This window comes from Anolis carolinensis, chromosome 2, assembly GCF_035594765.1.
Source record: "Anolis carolinensis isolate JA03-04 chromosome 2, rAnoCar3.1.pri, whole genome shotgun sequence".
Taxonomy (NCBI): domain Eukaryota; kingdom Metazoa; phylum Chordata; class Lepidosauria; order Squamata; family Dactyloidae; genus Anolis; species Anolis carolinensis.
In genome coordinates, this window is record NC_085842.1 from 166,279,444 (window position 1) to 166,297,254 (window position 17,811).

General features: G+C 41.2%; 1 protein-coding gene across 1 annotated transcript in view; it reads left to right on the plus strand.

Annotated features, from left to right (window-relative positions):
* Positions 1–17,811, plus strand: part of lmbr1l (limb development membrane protein 1 like) — a 47,387-nt gene that overhangs the window by 25,894 nt on the left and 3,682 nt on the right. The window contains exons 2-15 of the mRNA XM_008114412.3: positions 2,566–2,650; positions 5,456–5,486; positions 6,080–6,219; positions 7,098–7,201; positions 7,521–7,647; positions 8,489–8,557; positions 9,941–10,005; positions 11,603–11,678; positions 12,127–12,210; positions 12,685–12,761; positions 13,607–13,684; positions 14,828–14,901; positions 15,683–15,773; positions 16,734–16,800. Coding sequence (XP_008112619.1) covers positions 2,566–2,650; positions 5,456–5,486; positions 6,080–6,219; positions 7,098–7,201; positions 7,521–7,647; positions 8,489–8,557; positions 9,941–10,005; positions 11,603–11,678; positions 12,127–12,210; positions 12,685–12,761; positions 13,607–13,684; positions 14,828–14,901; positions 15,683–15,773; positions 16,734–16,800 — 1,168 coding nt within the window. The remainder of the gene's footprint in view (positions 1–2,565; positions 2,651–5,455; positions 5,487–6,079; positions 6,220–7,097; positions 7,202–7,520; positions 7,648–8,488; positions 8,558–9,940; positions 10,006–11,602; positions 11,679–12,126; positions 12,211–12,684; positions 12,762–13,606; positions 13,685–14,827; positions 14,902–15,682; positions 15,774–16,733; positions 16,801–17,811) is intronic.

Sequence of the window (17,811 nt, forward strand, 5' to 3'; positions counted from 1 at the left end):
CAGTTAGGTTCCATGATGCTGTTCCCTTGTGTGTTTATTACCTTAATTGTATGTCTTATGCACTTGTGTTGATGTTGTCAAGTGTTATACCGTTTTAACTTGCTGTATGTTTTCTGTTGTATTGGAAACAGCCCAGAGTACCTTGAGAAGATAGGGCCGTATAAAGTTTTACTTACTTACTCTGTGGATAAGGGTGAACATCTTGGGATCTGATGCAAGTCTAGAATATTTAAAAAGAAGAAACAACTTGTTTCCCCCCAGCAGAGGAGGGCCTGACATCCTTTACATTTGGGTTGGTCGTCTCCCTTGCTCCTTGTAGGCAGGAACCTATTCTTGCTGACAAGGGTAAGAGCTTTTAGTCATATAATACAGGAGGTTGGGTCAACCCAGATCATTTGCAGAGACTGTTTCTTTTCATTTCTCTCCTTTGGAAGGAAGGACCAGGGACTGTAATTAATGGCCATGCTTTTATTCTGTGAAGCTGTGTGTTTTGCACATATCTATCTATCTATCTATCTATCTATCTATCTATTGTGATTTTTATGTATTTTATATTGTTGTATTTTATACTGTGAATTTTATGCCGCCGTATTTTATTGTATGTTGTTGGGCTTGGTCCCCATGTGAGCCGCCCTGAGTCCCCTAGGTGAGATGTGGCGGGATACAAAAATAAAGTTGTTGTTGTTGTTGTTGTTGTTATTATTATTAAGTGCAAGTGCCTGGTATGGGAACTACCCTATCTGTGACTGTGAAATTGCTTTCTAACTACAGTACACAGGATTGGTGTTGTCAGCCCATTATCTTTTAGCTATACCATCTGCTTCAAGCCATCCAATTAAATTGATTCTAATAACAACTGGATTTTTAATTGATTATTAATAGGAGCTAGTTTTTTGCCTCTTATATATAATATATTTTATTCCAGCAAATTTTTTATACTTTGTGATGTTATGATGTTATAATTTAATATTTTTATGGCTGCTTTTGTTTTTGTATTACCATTTGTTGTTCTGTTTGTTTGGTTGCTATTATTACTATGTATATTATATTTTTGTTGTAAGCCGTCCAAAGTCTCTTTTGGGAGAGGGGGCAGGATACAAATAAAGCTTGTTGTTGGTGGTGTTGTTGTTATCCACCATGATCAGTAGTCAGAAGTATTGGGGGTTATAGTCAGAATATCTGGAAGCTGCCAGCTTGCCTACTTCTGTTAGATTTACTTTAAACTGATGATGTATCAGTCTAGGATTAATCAAAATAATATCAGTTTTCTCCAAAAAGTGGGATCTGTAACAAAATATTGTAGTATGAGGTGTTTATTTAGGTTACATTTTGCCCCATTCTATTCCTCCTCTCCCTTCTCCTCTGTATTTGTTTCTTGGATGAAGACATTAATGGTTGTTTTGGCAGTCCCCCTCTAAATCATCTCCCTAAAGTGGTAGTTCTTCTCGTTGTTTTCCTTAAAACTTTTCTCAAGCATTTTGGTGGACTGTTGCAAGATTTGGGGTCTCCTCTATCTTGCTTCCCTCATGTATAAAATAGTTACTTTAGACACCACAGTTTATATATACTGAGTGTCCATGTACACTACCACTAATATTTCATTTTGGTTGCACCCACCTTTAAATAACATCTCATGTTGAGTTGGGGTTCCTGCAATTATTTTTCATCAAACAGTGGTTTGATTCCTCTATGACTTCTAAAATCAAAAAATTATTTTCAAATATGTGAGTGAGAAGAGATGACCTGGAGAGTCACAATACTGCACTTACCATTTCATGATCTTCCTAAATAGTAATAGAAGGTGGATTCTTTCTAGGATGTTTGTAGGCAAACAGTCAGATTCTGGGATTCACCCCTGCCATGTTCAATTCTTTTTTGAAATGAATTTATTTCATGTTTTATCCTCTTGGATTTAATTCTTGTAAGCCTCTTTCTGGGGTACAAATATATTGGAATGGTGGGGGTGTACCTTGTCTAAAATTAAGGAAGCAGATGCTGTGCCAAGGCTGTAGGCACTTAGTTCCTCTAGAAACAGCTGTGACCTCATTTGAAAGTATGTTCTGATAGGGTTAGATCAGTACTGTCTAATCTCTTCCCCATAATCTCTTCATTGGTGATGCATTTTAAAAAAAACAGGGCTTGCCCATTCTTCTTGTGCCTCTAAAACATTGGTGCTTGGAATAGGGTTAGCTTGGATTTGCGGGTAAAGAGTGGGAGACTTGGTCTCGGAACTGAATGAGGGTTAAATTCATTTAATTTTCCTATCTAGTTTAGGCACAACTTTGGTAAAGTATGGCTTTTGAACTCAAAGTGCAAATAGGAATCTTCATGTGACCAATAGCAGAACTTGGAAAAGTTAATTTTCAGAGTACAGTTCCTAGAATCTCCCACAACCTCCATAGCCAATGGAATTGTGAGGATCCTAACTCAAATTTTCCCCAAAACTCTTGATTGAAATCTGTATGAGGTGGACTGCATGTATTTAGTTGTCAGTGGGGGAGCTGAAAGAGTTCCCTCACAATTCAGAACATCCTGACTGACCTGTTTCTCCTTCTCTTACTGCAGATCTGTGCCCTCCTCTTTGCCAGCCTCTACATTCTGTGCTACTTCATCCTAACTCGCTTCAAAAGGCACACAGATTTCACCACAGGTAGGTTGGGAGAGTGGGAACTATGACAAACAGAATTTGAAATCCACAAGCTGCTCAGTTTTCAAAGTGTACACTTGATTTCCTTCCAGAGTCATGTGAAGGGGGAGTAGTTAGTGCTTCTGACTTTGCTGGCAGATAGTCCACAACACATTTAATATGGCTGTTGGAAGATGTATATTCCAATTATGCATGGTCTTGTGGATGTTTTGCTATGGTAACATTCAGTGCTCTACTCCTGGATTTTTGGACCTTTGGGATCTTTTGCTTTCATCCAATTAAAAGCTTTTTATGCTTTTATCCTTTAAAAAGTTTTTATTTTATTTTAAAAGCAAGATTTCCTTTCTTTTCATTTGAAATCTTTGTTTCATTTGAAATTTCCTTGAAGGCAACCTCTCCTTGGAGGTTGACAACATCACTTTTGTCATTTTAAAGATAGTGCCTATAACCGTCTCCAAAGAATCCCCAGAGAAGCTTTCAGGAGAATCTGTCAATTACCGCTCATTGTGGTCAGAATAGTTCCCTTCCAGCTTTTGTCTGTTTTGATTTCCATTTTGAATGCAGTTCCTGAGCTAAACTATGGGAGACAATTATGACCTTTTATACCCGAAGGAGTTGCCCTGGGGAAACTACATTCCCCAGAGTCCTGCACTATTGCAGAAGTTTTGCAGTGTATACTTTTTCAGCCAGCTCCTGTGGAAAGTCTCCTTTTCCTTCAGGTGGGGCTTTGTTTATGCTTCTCTTAATCCAGTTGCCTTGACAATGTGGGCACAGGATTGTCTGGGAGCCTCTACTTGCCAGTGAACCTTGTAGCTCTGCAGTTCCTATGCACAAAGTAAGTTAAGAGAAGAGTAGGAAACCCTTTTCATGAGCTACTTTCAAATAACATTTTATATTAAGCTTTCTCTCTGTATCATTTTCCTGCTTCTTGGCAGGGGGTTGGACTGGATGGCCCATGAGATCTCTTCCAACTCTATGATCTATCAGACACACTTTAACATAATGCAGTACTGTGATTTTTCTTCAGCTGCTATTACTACATCCTGTGGATTCTTGACATTCTTAGTTTGGGCAGAGACATTCTAACTGAAAATGTCAAATGCCCCTCCATAAACTGGAAAGCTCGGGATTCCATAGGATGCTATCACATTAGTTAAATAGGATCATGGTGTTGTAAATGCATAGCATGAAAATGCCTCAGGTCAAGTGGTTTTTCCCAGAAAGCTCCATTCTCGTTCATCCACTAATTTCCTGGATGATTCCAGTTATTATGTAGTGCGTTTGCAGGCAGACAGCAGATGGCAAACAGTCTTTCATTTGGGACCCAATTTGTACATTACCAAGCAAATAGTAGCTGGGGAAGATATTTTTCCTGCATTTCATTCTCTTACTGTCACTGAGGTTTCCAGAGGTTTATTCTCCTATGGACAGTCTGACAAAAAAATTGATCCTACAGTAGGGATTGCTCTGTTGCACATTGGTCTGTTGTATCTGATTTTGAAGGGAGCATTAAGTGACCCTCATATGATTGGAGCTCTTCAGCATCACTGAAGTGACATGAAAATTGAAAACAGGCCATCTAGTCTAGTGGCTGCTATAGTGACCTGCCAATGTAGGAGTGGGGTTGTAGTATGTTTTTGCTCATGCCTCTCTAACACTGTGCAGAATCAATCCTTGGGCATACAGAGATATGCTTAGAGATGCAGATGCATTTGCCAACCCAGCAGATCAATCTCAGTCACAATGTAGTCTTGGCCTTGAGGATGTTGCTGACCTAGAGAGTTGGGTTGTTCAGTTCCACTACGTCAGCCTTCCTCCAAATTTGATGTCCTCCAGATGTTTTGGACTACAATCCCCAGAAACCTCTAATAAGCTGGAGTTGTATGCTTAACATATCCAGAAGGCACCAGGTTAAGACAGCCTGTTATATTTTGTGTGCATGCCTGCTTTCAGCACTCTTCATTGCCGCTTTGTGATATTAGAGGCCCAGCTATACTTAGAAAGGCCTAAGGAGAGTGCGGAATAAGAGAGGAAAACATTTTCTCCACCCCTTTTAGTTTCAAGAAGGGTCATTCAGAGTACTGTGCAAGTGGGGTTTCTTTCCCTAAATGCAACTATTACTAGTTCTTTCCTTCCAACCAGGCCACAAAAACATATTAACCAAGCTGCCCAGTTGGCTGTTTTTGAAGCAGAAATTTATGGTACTTCTGGAGACTTCTTGTATCTCTGTCACTCCTGGAGACTTCTACTGTTTTTTGGAAGAATTACTGACACATGCATTCATGTTGATGTCATTGTGACCCTGGGCAATTTTCCAGCTTTTCAGAGAGCAAGAAAATAATGGCTTTTTCACAGAGGGTTTAGTGCTTATCCCTGATGCAGGTCTCACTAGATCACTGTGCATCTAAATGCACTTTCTTGGTGCTTTCCACTCCAGTTCCCTTCCTAAAGCATTACACCAAAAACTGGAGGACAAATTTCTCTCTACATATTTTAGACTAGCCCACCCATTACCCCTGTTATCAGCTATAACAGTTAGGTCTGAATGGTGTCACATAATGGTGTCTACGTGTTATATGGACCAGATCTATGAAGAACTAATGGATCAAGGCCTGAAGAGACGTGGGTTCAAATCCCCACTCAGACTGGAAAGACATTGGTCAGGCTCTAAGGTGATGGCTGGGGCACTTCACAAGCCTGTTAGGAAAAATACATGGAAGGGAGGCCATGTCCCTTCCATGGACATATGTCATCATATTTTTGGCAGACAGTTATGTTCATAATAGTAATATTTTCTTTGTTTTTTAGTTGATGAAGATGCTGCTGTCAACAGGATTGCGTAAGTTTCTCCCTTTCCTTCCTTACAGCTACTCCTAACCTACTCAACATCCACGTCTTTTTTGTTTCCTCCTGCTGCTTTATTGCTATTGTCATAGTCTTCTATGTATCCTTTTGCTGATCTTTTAAAATATAAGTTTGAGACGGATCAAGATAATTCAACATCTTTGGCAAATGTATCTGCAGGATGAGGCAAAAAAGGAGCAACATTTATGTTTCTCCTTCAAATTATGGTGGTAGAAGATGTAATTACATGCTCTCCCAAAATGTTGATGATCCACCAAGAATTCAAGGATTGCCATCCATGTTCTTTTGTCACTAGGCACTTTGAGCTGTAGCTGGGCTGTGTGTGTGTGCGCGCGCCCACACAAAAATGTTTTTTGAAACTGTTACCTGTTCTTTCGTGTAGGGTGAGAAAAGACTCCTTAAGATGAGAGACCATATTTGGTTTCTCTGGCTATGCAGAAGGCAGTTCTATTTCTGGTGAAAAGGGAATTGCTTTGGTTTAAGGAAATGGTGGTGGTGGAAAATGGAAACAGTTGCAAGTCATGTGTCTTAGTCCCTTTTCCTTCCTTTCTTTTCCCTCTCCCCCAGGTTGTGGCTGTGCACCTTCACCTTAGCTGTCTCTCTTGGGGCTGTTCTCTTGCTGCCTTTCTCCATAATCAGCAATGAAGTGCTCCTCTCCTTCCCACAAAACTACTACATCCAGTGGCTGAATGGCTCTCTTATCCACGGTAAGTGGAGACCGCTGCATTAATTTTGTTTTTGATTATAATCATTTATTATGGGCTGTGTAAATCACTCCACCTAAGAGTGATCTACAACAGGTTCAAACGTGAACACAAATATTTGTAGTGAAAAGAAACGGTTAGTAAAAATGTAACCAGAAGCTGAATTTCAATTGGTAAATGCTTTTCTTAAAAAACACACATTTTCACCACCAACAGTGCAAAACAAAACAAAACACAATCAAGCAGACATCATGACCAATCTCAGCCAGAAGGGTTTTCCATAAGATGGGATCTAGTAGACCAAAGTCCTAATCCTAGTGGTTTCCAAGGAGGCCTCCATACTAGGAGGGACCATCAGGGTGGAAAGACAGAAGTATATTCTCACATAGATGGGAGTGCCTCGTGCTATCCCCACTATACCACCATATTAGCATGTCAGCACTTTCCTCCCAACTGATGTGCAATCAGTTCAGTATGAAGATTGTGTTTAAAGGTACCTCAGGCTTTTATCATAGAGATGAAAGTCCAGGATGCTTGGCATTTTGGATGTGTTCCATGACCTCAGTACAGGAATGTGACACAATGCTATAATGATTCAGAAATTTCTTCTCTAGGTTTCAGCTCTCTATTTTAAGCAGAGTTTTCAGCTTTAGAAAGTAAACAAAGAATCCAAATAAGAGTTTGATAGTGTACCTGGCATGTGGGATCTGCCTTGGAGAAGAAATAAACAACCACAGAAGCTGGGCAGTTCTGCATGTGAACATGTGTTATGGCAAGAGATGGACTTCAAGCATTGGTCAGATGGGAAAACTGTTGATAAAAGCCTGAACATGATGGTGTGTAAACCTAGTGTAAATCTGTCCCTTTCTCCTTCTCTTTAGGGCTCTGGAACCTCATCTTCCTTTTTTCTAATCTCTCCCTGGTCTTCCTTATGCCCTTTGCCTACTTCTTCACAGAGTCTGAAGGTTTTGCTGGATCAAAGAAGGTACCAACCATTTTTCCATCATGTTCTCTTTCCATACTGTACTCTTTGCTTTGAAGCAGAGTTACTTAATCCTGAACATCAGGAAGAACTTCCTCACTGTGAGAGCTGTTCGGCAGTGGAACACTCTTCCCCGGACTGTGGTGGAGGCTCCTTCTTTGAGGCTTTTAAACAGAGGCTGGATGGCCATCTGTCGGGGGTGCTATGAATGCGATTTCCTGCTTCTTGGCAGGGGGTTGGACTGGATGGCCCATGAGGTCTCTTCCAACTCTACTATTCTATGATTCTATGATTCCATCTCTTTTTTCCTTTATCTCTCCAGGGGATCATGGCCCGTGTATATGAGACATTTGTGGTGCTCCTATTATTGACATTATTAATACTTGGAATGGTCTGGGTGGCTTCTGCCATTTTGGACAATGATGCTGCCAGCAGGGAGTCTCTCTATGGTGAGTTTCTGGGCAAGTTCTCCCATGTGACAATTGAGAAAACTACCTCAAGCAACATCCCTGTGGGTATTTTCTCTATACTCCCAGTCACTGCATGTAACACAGTCTAAAATTAGTGTGCTGTTGTGATGTGTGGTGAAGCTTCTGTCCATTAACCACTTCACACTTGATCAGTTTGCTTCTTTGTGTGAAATGGGAGCCTAAGCTTTTAATGGTCTATTTTGGCATATGATTAAGATTTTATGACCAACGAGGAAAGAGAAGAAAAATAAAATCTGTCTGGTAAAATCTGCCTTCTTCAGCCTGGCAACTGCAAGATTTGTTGAAATGCAACCTCTGTAATCCTTACTTGTTGTAGTCTTTGACTGCCAGCTGATGGGGCTGGGGCTTGCAGTCTGGCCTTCCTAGAAGGTTGTCCAATTGGAGAAAGCTGTGACAGAATAGCAGATTCGACACAAAAAAATCTCTTATGTTGCACTAACAGGTAATTCCCTACCATGGCTCCCACTAAATGATACAACTTTGGGGAAAATGCTTATATTTATTTATTTATTTCCTGCTTTTTTTCCCCCCCGCTCAGGATTCCTATATTGCTTATAGCTTATTTATTTTTCTAAAAAAATCTTTTTTGCGACCAGGTTTTTGGTTGTACTTTCTTTTAAGCTGGTCGCAAAAAAGACACCTTGGTCCTATGTTAGAAAAAAAGAAGAGAGGGATTAAATAAAAATAAAATAAAACTTCTGAAAAAGTTGAGTGAAACTGCCTTTGCATTTGTATCGTCCTTTTTGCCTTTACCCTTGCAAAGTTGACATTTTTATTTTGTCTCCCTTTCTTCCCACAGACCTCTGGGAGTACTACCTCCCTTACCTCTACTCATGCATTTCCCTGTTTGGTGTGCTCCTGCTCTTGTGTAAGCCTGTTGTTTTAATCTTTTATTAGGTCACTGAGGAGAGTGGGGGTGGCAGAGGAGGGAGGGAGAGGTCCATGCAAAGATCTGAACAGGAGAGTAAGGTGTGCTTAAAGTCCAGGTTTCCTGGTCAAATTTGTATTTTGTTTAATTATATCAAATAGCCAGCTCTTCCCTTTAAAACCGGGAGTGAGCAATCATTGCAAGTTCATTTTTCAACACTTCTTTGGGATTCTGTGAAGGAGACTTTGCCTAGCGACACCTCTTGGAGTGGAAGCTGCCTTAACACCAGGTTGGGCTATTCATCTGCTTGGAGTGGCAGAAGCTCTATAAGGTTTCAGACAGAAAGTCTTTGCTGTGTGCTGCCCACTGAGGGATGGGAAATATTGACCATTCCATATTTTATTGACTTCAGTTTCCATTATCCCCCTTACCACTGATGATTGTGATTGGCTAGGAAAAATGGGTGTTGTACTCCAACATTAAAGAGGCTACATTTTACCTGTTCCTACTTTAGCTCATTTCTCTTGAGTTACCCGTCTTGTTCCACTTAAAAGGAATTTGAATGATCTGCGTGGATCTGAGAGAGGAAAATACTTTCAGTGAGGTCTTTTGGCATTTACTCGCTGCCAGAATGGCCAGCAATGTAAACAATTGATTAATAGGATGCGGACCATTTCACAGAGTGAATGTGGGTATACTTTAATGCACACAGACATGTAGGACTGGATATAGATTAATGACATTTTTTGCGTATATCAACCCTTTGAAAAAAAAATGAGTAGAAAGTGCTTTTAAGCAGATTGCCCCACCAGCTGAAATTGTTCATGTAGGAACTCAGCTAGCTTTACCATGACTTTTTGCCAGGCTATATTTATCTCTTACATGAGGGTGCGTCTGACAGGACAGGAGGTTTCTGAAACTGTCTGGAATTCAACCTGTACAGATTCCAAGATTAATCATGTTGAAGGAAGGCTGAGCTTGAGAAAAAGTTATCTTTTCATCTTCAAGTAACAGAACTCCTCCTTTCCAGTCTCAACCAGTATACCTTTTGACCTTATAGGCCGAGGAGGAGGGGAGCTGTGATTACCAAAAGCAGTAAAAAGGCCCAGTCCAAAGACCGTTCACTGCTGAGTGAGATAGTTTGGGAACAGATTTTTCTGGGTCAGCTGTATTCCCAGTGTTGTCCTTATGTTCTGCATCTGATCCTGTCCAAGCAAAAGGGATTTGTGGCTTTGCTGGTCTAGCAAAACAGACAGAAGAGGAATCTATTTTCCTGCTTAGCCAGGCATTCCTTGAATGTGGAGAACAGCACCCTCTGCTGGCAGATGGGCTCATGACAAATGATGTTCATCTGTTGTTTTCTTTCTGTGCTCCTCTCCACAGTGTGCACACCCTTTGGCCTGTCTCGTATGTTCACGGTCACAGGAACGCTGCTGGTGAAGCCCAGGGTAAGAACAGAGATCATTTCAAGAGCACATAAATCCTAGTACAAAATGAGGGGTGGGAGAAAGTATAGGGGGCAGCCTGTAAATTGCTTATTACTAGCAAAAGTATTTAGCTGGGCAGGAGGTGGAAATAATGTGAGGATCAGGGGAGAAGAACCTCTGGCTCTTAAGTCTGATTCAGGCCACAGAAATTTCTCACCTGCCTCATTGAGTGCCTGATGAACTTTCTTGTCCTGCATTGTGGGGAGATTCTACTGTTATTTATGTCATCTGATTGGAGATAATGGTGGATCCTCCATCCATCTTTACTCACACATGCACCTTGGTCTAGCAATGTGCTGAGTAAGTTATGCTCTTGAACCCAAGAGGATATGGTAAGAGCAACATTGTCCCACGCTGCATAGGTCAGTCAGCTGCAATTTCTTTTCCCCTGTGGAAGAACTCACAGTGTGAATGAAGCTAAGTCCCAGCTGAGCTGCTTGAGAGCAAGTGACAGTAGAGTATGTGACTTTCCCCCTTGTGTCAGGGACACACTGTGTACACTGATGTCACGGTGCCAAGCATGGGGAAGAATCCAGTTACTTGGTGAATTTCATCTTAAGTCTAGGCCCAGCTGACTAGAAGACATAAAGTTATAGGGCTGTGAAAATTATAGTTCTTTGGAGTGGAACTCACAGAATCTTTTTACTGGGATAACTTGGGAGATTCCAGAAGTTATGGCCCAAAGGAGCAATTTTTTAAAAAAACTCTGTGAAAAATTGCTCAAGGCTACACTCTTTTTGATGGCTTGAAGTCCTTTGTGTTTATGACAGTGCCTTTCTTCCTCCTGTAGTGGAAGATGCTTTACCTGGGGTTCTCAATTAAGATGACCTACCTGGGGTTCTCAAGAAGTCACCCATCTGGGTCCTGATCAAGACCTAAATCTATTTAGTTTTAGGAAGGCTGTGAAGCCTGTGCATTCGGGATTTAGTAAAGTTAGAGGTGGTGTGGGGGAGAGCATTGGGCCACTACCTGTTGTTGAGCACTTCTGGTTATCCAAGAGGACCTAAGGCCCTTTACCTCTTCTAACTTTTGCCTTGGGTTAGGCCTGTGTTTTCTGTGAGTCAAAATAAATGTTCAGTTCTAAAAACTGCTGCCATGCTATACCCATAAAGCAGGCATGGCCAAACTTTGGCCCTCCAGGTGTTTTGGACTTCAAGTCCCACAATTCCTAACAGCTGGTAAACTGGCTGGGATTTCTGGGAGTTGAAATCCAAAACACCAGGAGGACTCAAGTTTGCCCATGCCTGCCATATAGAATCCAGAAAGATCAAACTGAGTTGCCAAAAATAAAATACATTTTATACCCCTAAGTTTCTAGCCCTTGCTTGATATTGTTTATGCTGTGTCTGATGATATTTCAGGTGCTCTTTTGAGAAGAAGGTTTGAAAGACGGGGTTGAGCAAAAGTGCCATGATCCAGGGAGTATTGTGGAAATATTATGCCTTCATGCTCATGTCTTGTGTTCCAATAAGTGTTTGAAAGAGGACAGACAGTCCACAGTGTTGATTTGTGGAATTCTTGATTGTCAGGTATCTGATATGTTTCTCTTCCCCTCTAGCTACTGGAAGATTTAGATGAGCAGCTGAACTGTACAGGATTTGAAGAGGCAGCTATCTCTCGTAAGATAAAGTCTGGTAAGCACCCACTCAGACTGGTGGAGATGGGACTTATGTAGACTTGGGCAATCTTTAGCATACAAATGTGGAATCTTTGGACCTCCAAGTGTTTTGGACTTCAATTCTCACAAGCTCCTGACAGCATGGCCAGTAGTTAACAGCTTGTGAAATTGCAGTCTCCGAACACTTGGAGGGCAAAAGGTCCTCACTTCGATCCTACTGCTTTGAAAGTTAAGCATGAGCACCATCCAGATTCCTCTTCCTCTTTGATCCTGATTCTCTCTTTATGTCAGTATTTGTTTGTTTTATGAAGGCATTGAATGTTTGCTGTTGTATGTTGGAATCTGCCCTGAGTCTCCTTGGGGAGATAGGGCTGAATACAAATAAAGTTTTCATTATTATTATTATTATTATTATTATTATTACTTTCTAAACTTTTATTTATTTCTGTTTCTACATTGAACAGGGAAAACTTCCTGCTGGCTTAGCTTTGACATGGAAGTGTTGAGACAACAATATCTGGCAATTCACGCACATCGCATAACGCTGGGTAAGAATAAAGTGGTGTGGGAAAAGGATTGGACGCTAACCTTTCTATCCATATGGAGTAGCCTCACCTAACTTGACACTCTCCTAATTTGTTGGATTACAGTTCTTATCATCCCCCAAAGCTCTTCCAGCTGGGGATGATGTGACTTATAGTCCAGCAAATCAGGAGGGCACCAGGTAGCTAGTTTGTATTTTGTTCTGCTGTGACAATGGGAATCGGGGCTTTCTTACTTGTATCGTTTAAAAAATAAAAATATTAATGTTTGTGTCAAGTGAAGTTATTTTGTTGCTTGAATGAATTAGGTAGATAAGCAAGTTTGTGTTAATGGTACCTTTGATCAATTCTAAGATGGGTCAAGAAAGGTATAGGAGTACTCACATGTCTATCTGCATTCATGCATGCACCTGCCCTTAAGACAGTTTGGATAGCTGTTATGCTTCTAGCCAGTCATTATGCATCTTTTGATTTTGGCAGAAACGCGCCGCAAAGCCTCTGCCTGGCAACGGAACTTGGGCTACCCATTGGCCATGTTGTCTTTGCTATCTCTGACGGTAAGTGTTGACATTAGTTGCTCCCTGATGGTAAATGCTGAAACAGCAAGGAGAGTTCTTCTTTGGAATACATAGAGTCTTTCATGTTTATCACCTAGTCCATTTCATAGCATTATCATCATAATCCCCAATACTGTTTGGAAAATCACCGATCTAAAGCTTTTCCTGTGATATGCAGCTACCATGTGTGGATTAGGGAGGGTTGATAGAAAATGGCGATACACTTTCATTTTGCATGTTAAAAAGGGGACAGAATGATTAGAGAGCCATCCTATTGGTGGCTATGTATCTGTAAGCTGTATGAATATCAAGGTTCCAATTTTAGCTCTGTTAGCTGCTGATAATCCTCTTTTCCATGGATTTGGCTGATTCCTTTTTCTAAACCTAAGTAAGATAACAGTTGAATTAAGAGCACATAAATCAACACCTTTACATTTTTCCTAGATATAGAAAACCGAAAATAAAGGCCCTTCCCACACAGAGCAAAGGTGTTTGGTGTAACTTTGGAGTAGGAGCAAGAGTTTTGTTGTTACAGCAAACTCGAGTGGCTCTGTTCAAAAAGGTGTGTTGGCCTTGGACAGAGAAGCCTCTGGGAGGCAACAAAGAGCCACAATATGGAGGGAACTTTATAAAAGCATCACAACATGTGGTTTGAAACAAGTGTCCATTGTTGAATTTTTATGGAAGTGGGGGTCAGGTTTAGAGTTAAGTAATTAAGTTTACCCAATAATGTGCATTAAAAGACAGCTGTACTTATTGAAAAGGGTTCTGCAGCTTTACCTGTATAGGACTGGGACTTAATGTGCTGTTTTAAGATTTCTCCCCTACCTGGTTGGCTTTTGCAGGGCATCTCTGTTCTTGTTGTCTGTTTCCATGTTTTGGAGCTGCTGTTGGATGATGCTGCAATGCCGAGAGGTATCCAGGTGAGAGAAAAGGAATTGCTTGTCATTCTTTTAGCTGTTGTCTCTGCTACATTTGTTTTTCTATTTGAAATATGCAGGGTGAGTGAAAAGTCACGAAGGGGTCCTATCTATCTTGTATATGGTATATTGTAAATTAAAAAATAAAAAATAAAGGAGTTATTAAATATTAAAACTCCTTTGTGGCCTTTGTCAGAGCGCGCGGTTTGGATAAACACACATGCCCATCCTGTAGATTTAAAGTCTTCATGAGCCCTCATGAATAAAAACCACTCTAGAAATGGCCATCTCCCTCCTTTGCGTTCATTCAGAACTGTGTGTTTTCTCCGTGTTAAGAAAAACCAAATGTGGGCTGAAGATAAACTGAGTTCTGGAACTTATATCAATTGTATAAATTATTGGCATAAAATATTTTGGTTAAGCAGATTAGATTAATGCCTGCACCATTATACAAGCAGGTTTCTTCTCATCCATTGGGGCTCTCTGTTTTTGGAGGCCTTTAAATAGAGATTGGATGGGCATCTTTCAGGAGTGATTAGGTTGTGTTTTCCTCCATAGCAGTGGATTATACTAGATAGTTCTTGTGGTCCCTTAAAATTTCTCCATGAATCAATGTTTCCCTCTCCCCCAGAGGGAGAAACATCCAGAGGATACTCAGAATAGATTTGAGGGCACATGGAAGGTGGGATGGAAGACATCTCTTATTTCCTGTTCTATTGATTGAAGAAAGCTTCTCATCAATGCTAATTGTGTACACTAGATGTGAAAAATGTTTGGCTCTCCAGATTTTGTTAGATTGCATCACTGTGCCCTGCCAGCATCATCATTGGTGAGGAATCACGTGAATTGTAGTCCAACAACCTCTGGAGGGCTCTGTGTTCCCTAGCCCTGGTTGTCTATACTGTGGCCATAAAGTTTTGAAATCTAAAAAGAAAGGGGAAGGCACTGCTAGTGTGCCACATAAAAGTTTGGTTTTTAATTTCAAAATTCAGGTTCTTCAAGCATTCATACACTCAGATAACTTCTGTACCAGTCTAGCTGTGAAGGAGAAAATGAATCCAGAAGGATTCTTAAGAGCTGTTCGTTCAGTTTCTTTTCTCTTTCTTCCCCCCAGTTTATAATTCTCTTTCTTCCCTCCCTTCACAGGATGCGCCGCTGGGGAAAGTTTCCTTTTCTGTCTTTGGCTCTTTTGGAGCAGCTTTGCAGGTGATCCTGATATTGTATCCTTTTGCACCACCTTTTGGGATCTGAATGTTGCTAGAAAGGTTCCACTGGCAAATCCCTTCAGTTTCCAATTGTATTTTCTGTCACCATAGAAGTCTACCTCTGCTGCTTACCATGGATATCAAAGTGTCTCAGGGATATTTTTCCTGCTCTTGGGAAGTCTTACCTGAATATCTGAATTGCAGCTCTTTTCCTGAGCTTCTGTAGGAAGTGACGGAAGAGGGTCAAAAGGTTTGATCAAAAAGGATGTGCATGTAATTTTGTTTGTGGTTGCATGTTGACATTATTCTCTGTGGAAATTCTGCCATTCAGCCCACATGCTACGCACCAGAGAATTGCATATAAGGGATATCAGTGAGCCATGTGAATCCTACAATTCCTACAGAATAGTTCTTACTTTGACAAAGCGCCATGGGCAGGTTGGCTTTTCTGCAGGGGAGCTGTATACCAGCTACTCTCCTGCTGATTTAGTAGCAGCAGGACACTGACGGCATGGCTGTTAATACAGCATAGCCCAATGGGTCTCACTCAGAGTGGTTCTTTCCAAGTTTCACTCCAAGAAGACACTTGCTCTGGAGAGCCAGCCAGAACCAGAACCTCCATATGGGGTTGTCTTTCCTTCTGAGCAAAGGACATTTGGATGGTGACAGTAGGATGTGGGATTTGTGGTAACAATTAAGAGGAGTAATAGGTAGCAGCCCTTTTCTCCCTCCTTAAGCAACCAGGAGCTTAGTTATTACTCCTCTGCCATTCTTCCTTAACACTCTGATGTCTTAGCTATCTAATGGTTTCCTCTGTTGTGGGATTCTACAGCTCCCCTCTCTTCACCAAACTGCTACCTGAGAGGCATGATACAGCCATGACAAAGGTAAGCCTTCTTGCTATTGTATACAAGACATTTGAAAGTAGCCTACTCCCACTGGAAACCTCCCTTTAGGACACCCCGTTGGATTAATTGCTATGATGGCATTGAATATGCTAGGAATACAGCAGTTGGCAGAAGGCAAAGGGAATGTTGTTCAGAATATGGTACAGAACTGTTGGAGTTTTTCCTCTAAAAGCGGGTCAGGATGAAGAAGCTTCACCCAGAAATTGGAGATCAGATAAGCTGTTAGTGAATGGGACTGGGAAACTCAAAGGACTGAGAGGCTGAGTTGTCACTGAGTGGCAACAGAGACAGACAAAGGCTCTTGCCCGCTAGCTGAGAACTTAAACCATTGTAGTTCAGATACTAATCACATAGCTAGTATCTCCAGTCAAATGCAGTGTGAGCTTCCAGTGTTATTGAAGTGAGTGTAGGGGGAGGAGGGGGGAGTGATCAAAAATTGAGTTTCTGCTACTGCTTTCCTGATGGTTAAGCGGGAGGCCTTGACCACATCATGGGTAGAAGTAACTTGCAAGCCAGGGATAGTGCTGGCTAATAGGATGTCAGAGGCTGCTGGCATCTCAGGTCACTGCTTGAGTTGTCAGTGCCGCACAATGCTATAGATGGTCTCTCTGAGCCTCTCCTGACCCCACCCCACACAGCATCATGAGAGTCTACAATTCCAAGAGAGTTGCTAGTCTGAATTCTTTGTTGGCCAGAGTAAAGGAGAAGAACATAACTAATCTAATAGCCTCTTTGGGTCAGTACAGTCACTTGTGAGCCAGGAGCTACCTTTTCCTTTCTCCTCTTGAGGAAGTTCTACCCATTTCATGGCTGAGCTGAGGATCTGAGAGTAAAGGAGTAGCAAGAACCCAGTGTTGTCTAGGGCTACCAGGGAAGGGATTCATACAGTGGACAGGAAGTTCACAAGTGGCTATTTTTCAAGCTGTGTTTTTCCTGCAGATCATTGGGAACTGTGTCTCCCTGCTGGTGTTGAGTTCTGCACTCCCTGTTTTGTCTCGTACTTTGGGTGAGTCTCCTCCACTTTGTTTATGGAATCCTCCCCAGCTTCCGGAGGCTGCCAGATTAAAGCAATCATTTTAATTTAACTGTGGAAAATTGACTGATAGCCAGGGGTTCTATGCTTTTGAAAATGGAAGAAATAAAATCTAAATGGTGTGAGTTAAATTATGTGGGTTCAATTATGTTTGTTTGTTTGCTTTGTATGCATACTTCCACTTATCTTTGGAAAGAATCCAAGTAAAGACAGGATGTTGGAGATCTGTCCCCCGAAAGCTATTTCATTTTGGCTTTTCATTTCTAAAGCTTCAAGAGGCACTGGCCTACACTTATTTCCAGAATGATATAATAGAACCTTGCTTTTAAAAACGTGGCAAGGGTGCTGCACTCTACACCTAGTTTCAGAGTCCATGTTTTTTCTTTCTCAATGTGCTTATGAGATTGTAAATCACTGTGAGCTATGATGTCCCTGTAATTTATTTTTGATCAATGATCCTATGATAAGGTCATCATAAGCTCAAAATGACCTGGAAGGCACACAACAACAACTGTGTGGGGACATTCTCACAGTTGTGAAGAATTAGGATGTGATAAGTGACAAGGGGCTTCCAAAAATATTCAGGGGTAGACATGTAGGTTGTGTAGGAAAATCCAACAAAATTGAAAGCCTACAAGCAGCAATACAGCTTGTGGGTCCAACACCAAAGAATAGCATACATTATGCAAGCTTTTGAAACTACGTTGGTTTCTTTATCAGGAAAATTATACAAGAAAGAAATGGTGATGATGTTAGGATTGCAGGCCTATGTTCTGTCTTTGACAGAATGTAGGCCTGTATTGAGGGACTTCTATGCAGGCAGAAGCAACTCCCTTTATTGGCCTTGTTAGTAGTAGGGACAAAAAGAAATAAAGGACCATCACAGTGTTGTCATGGTACAAGAGTGAGAGTGAACTCTGGATACCTGTACTTAATGGAGGGGCTGTGTTTCTGTTAGAGATTCCCACATTAGATAAAACTAGA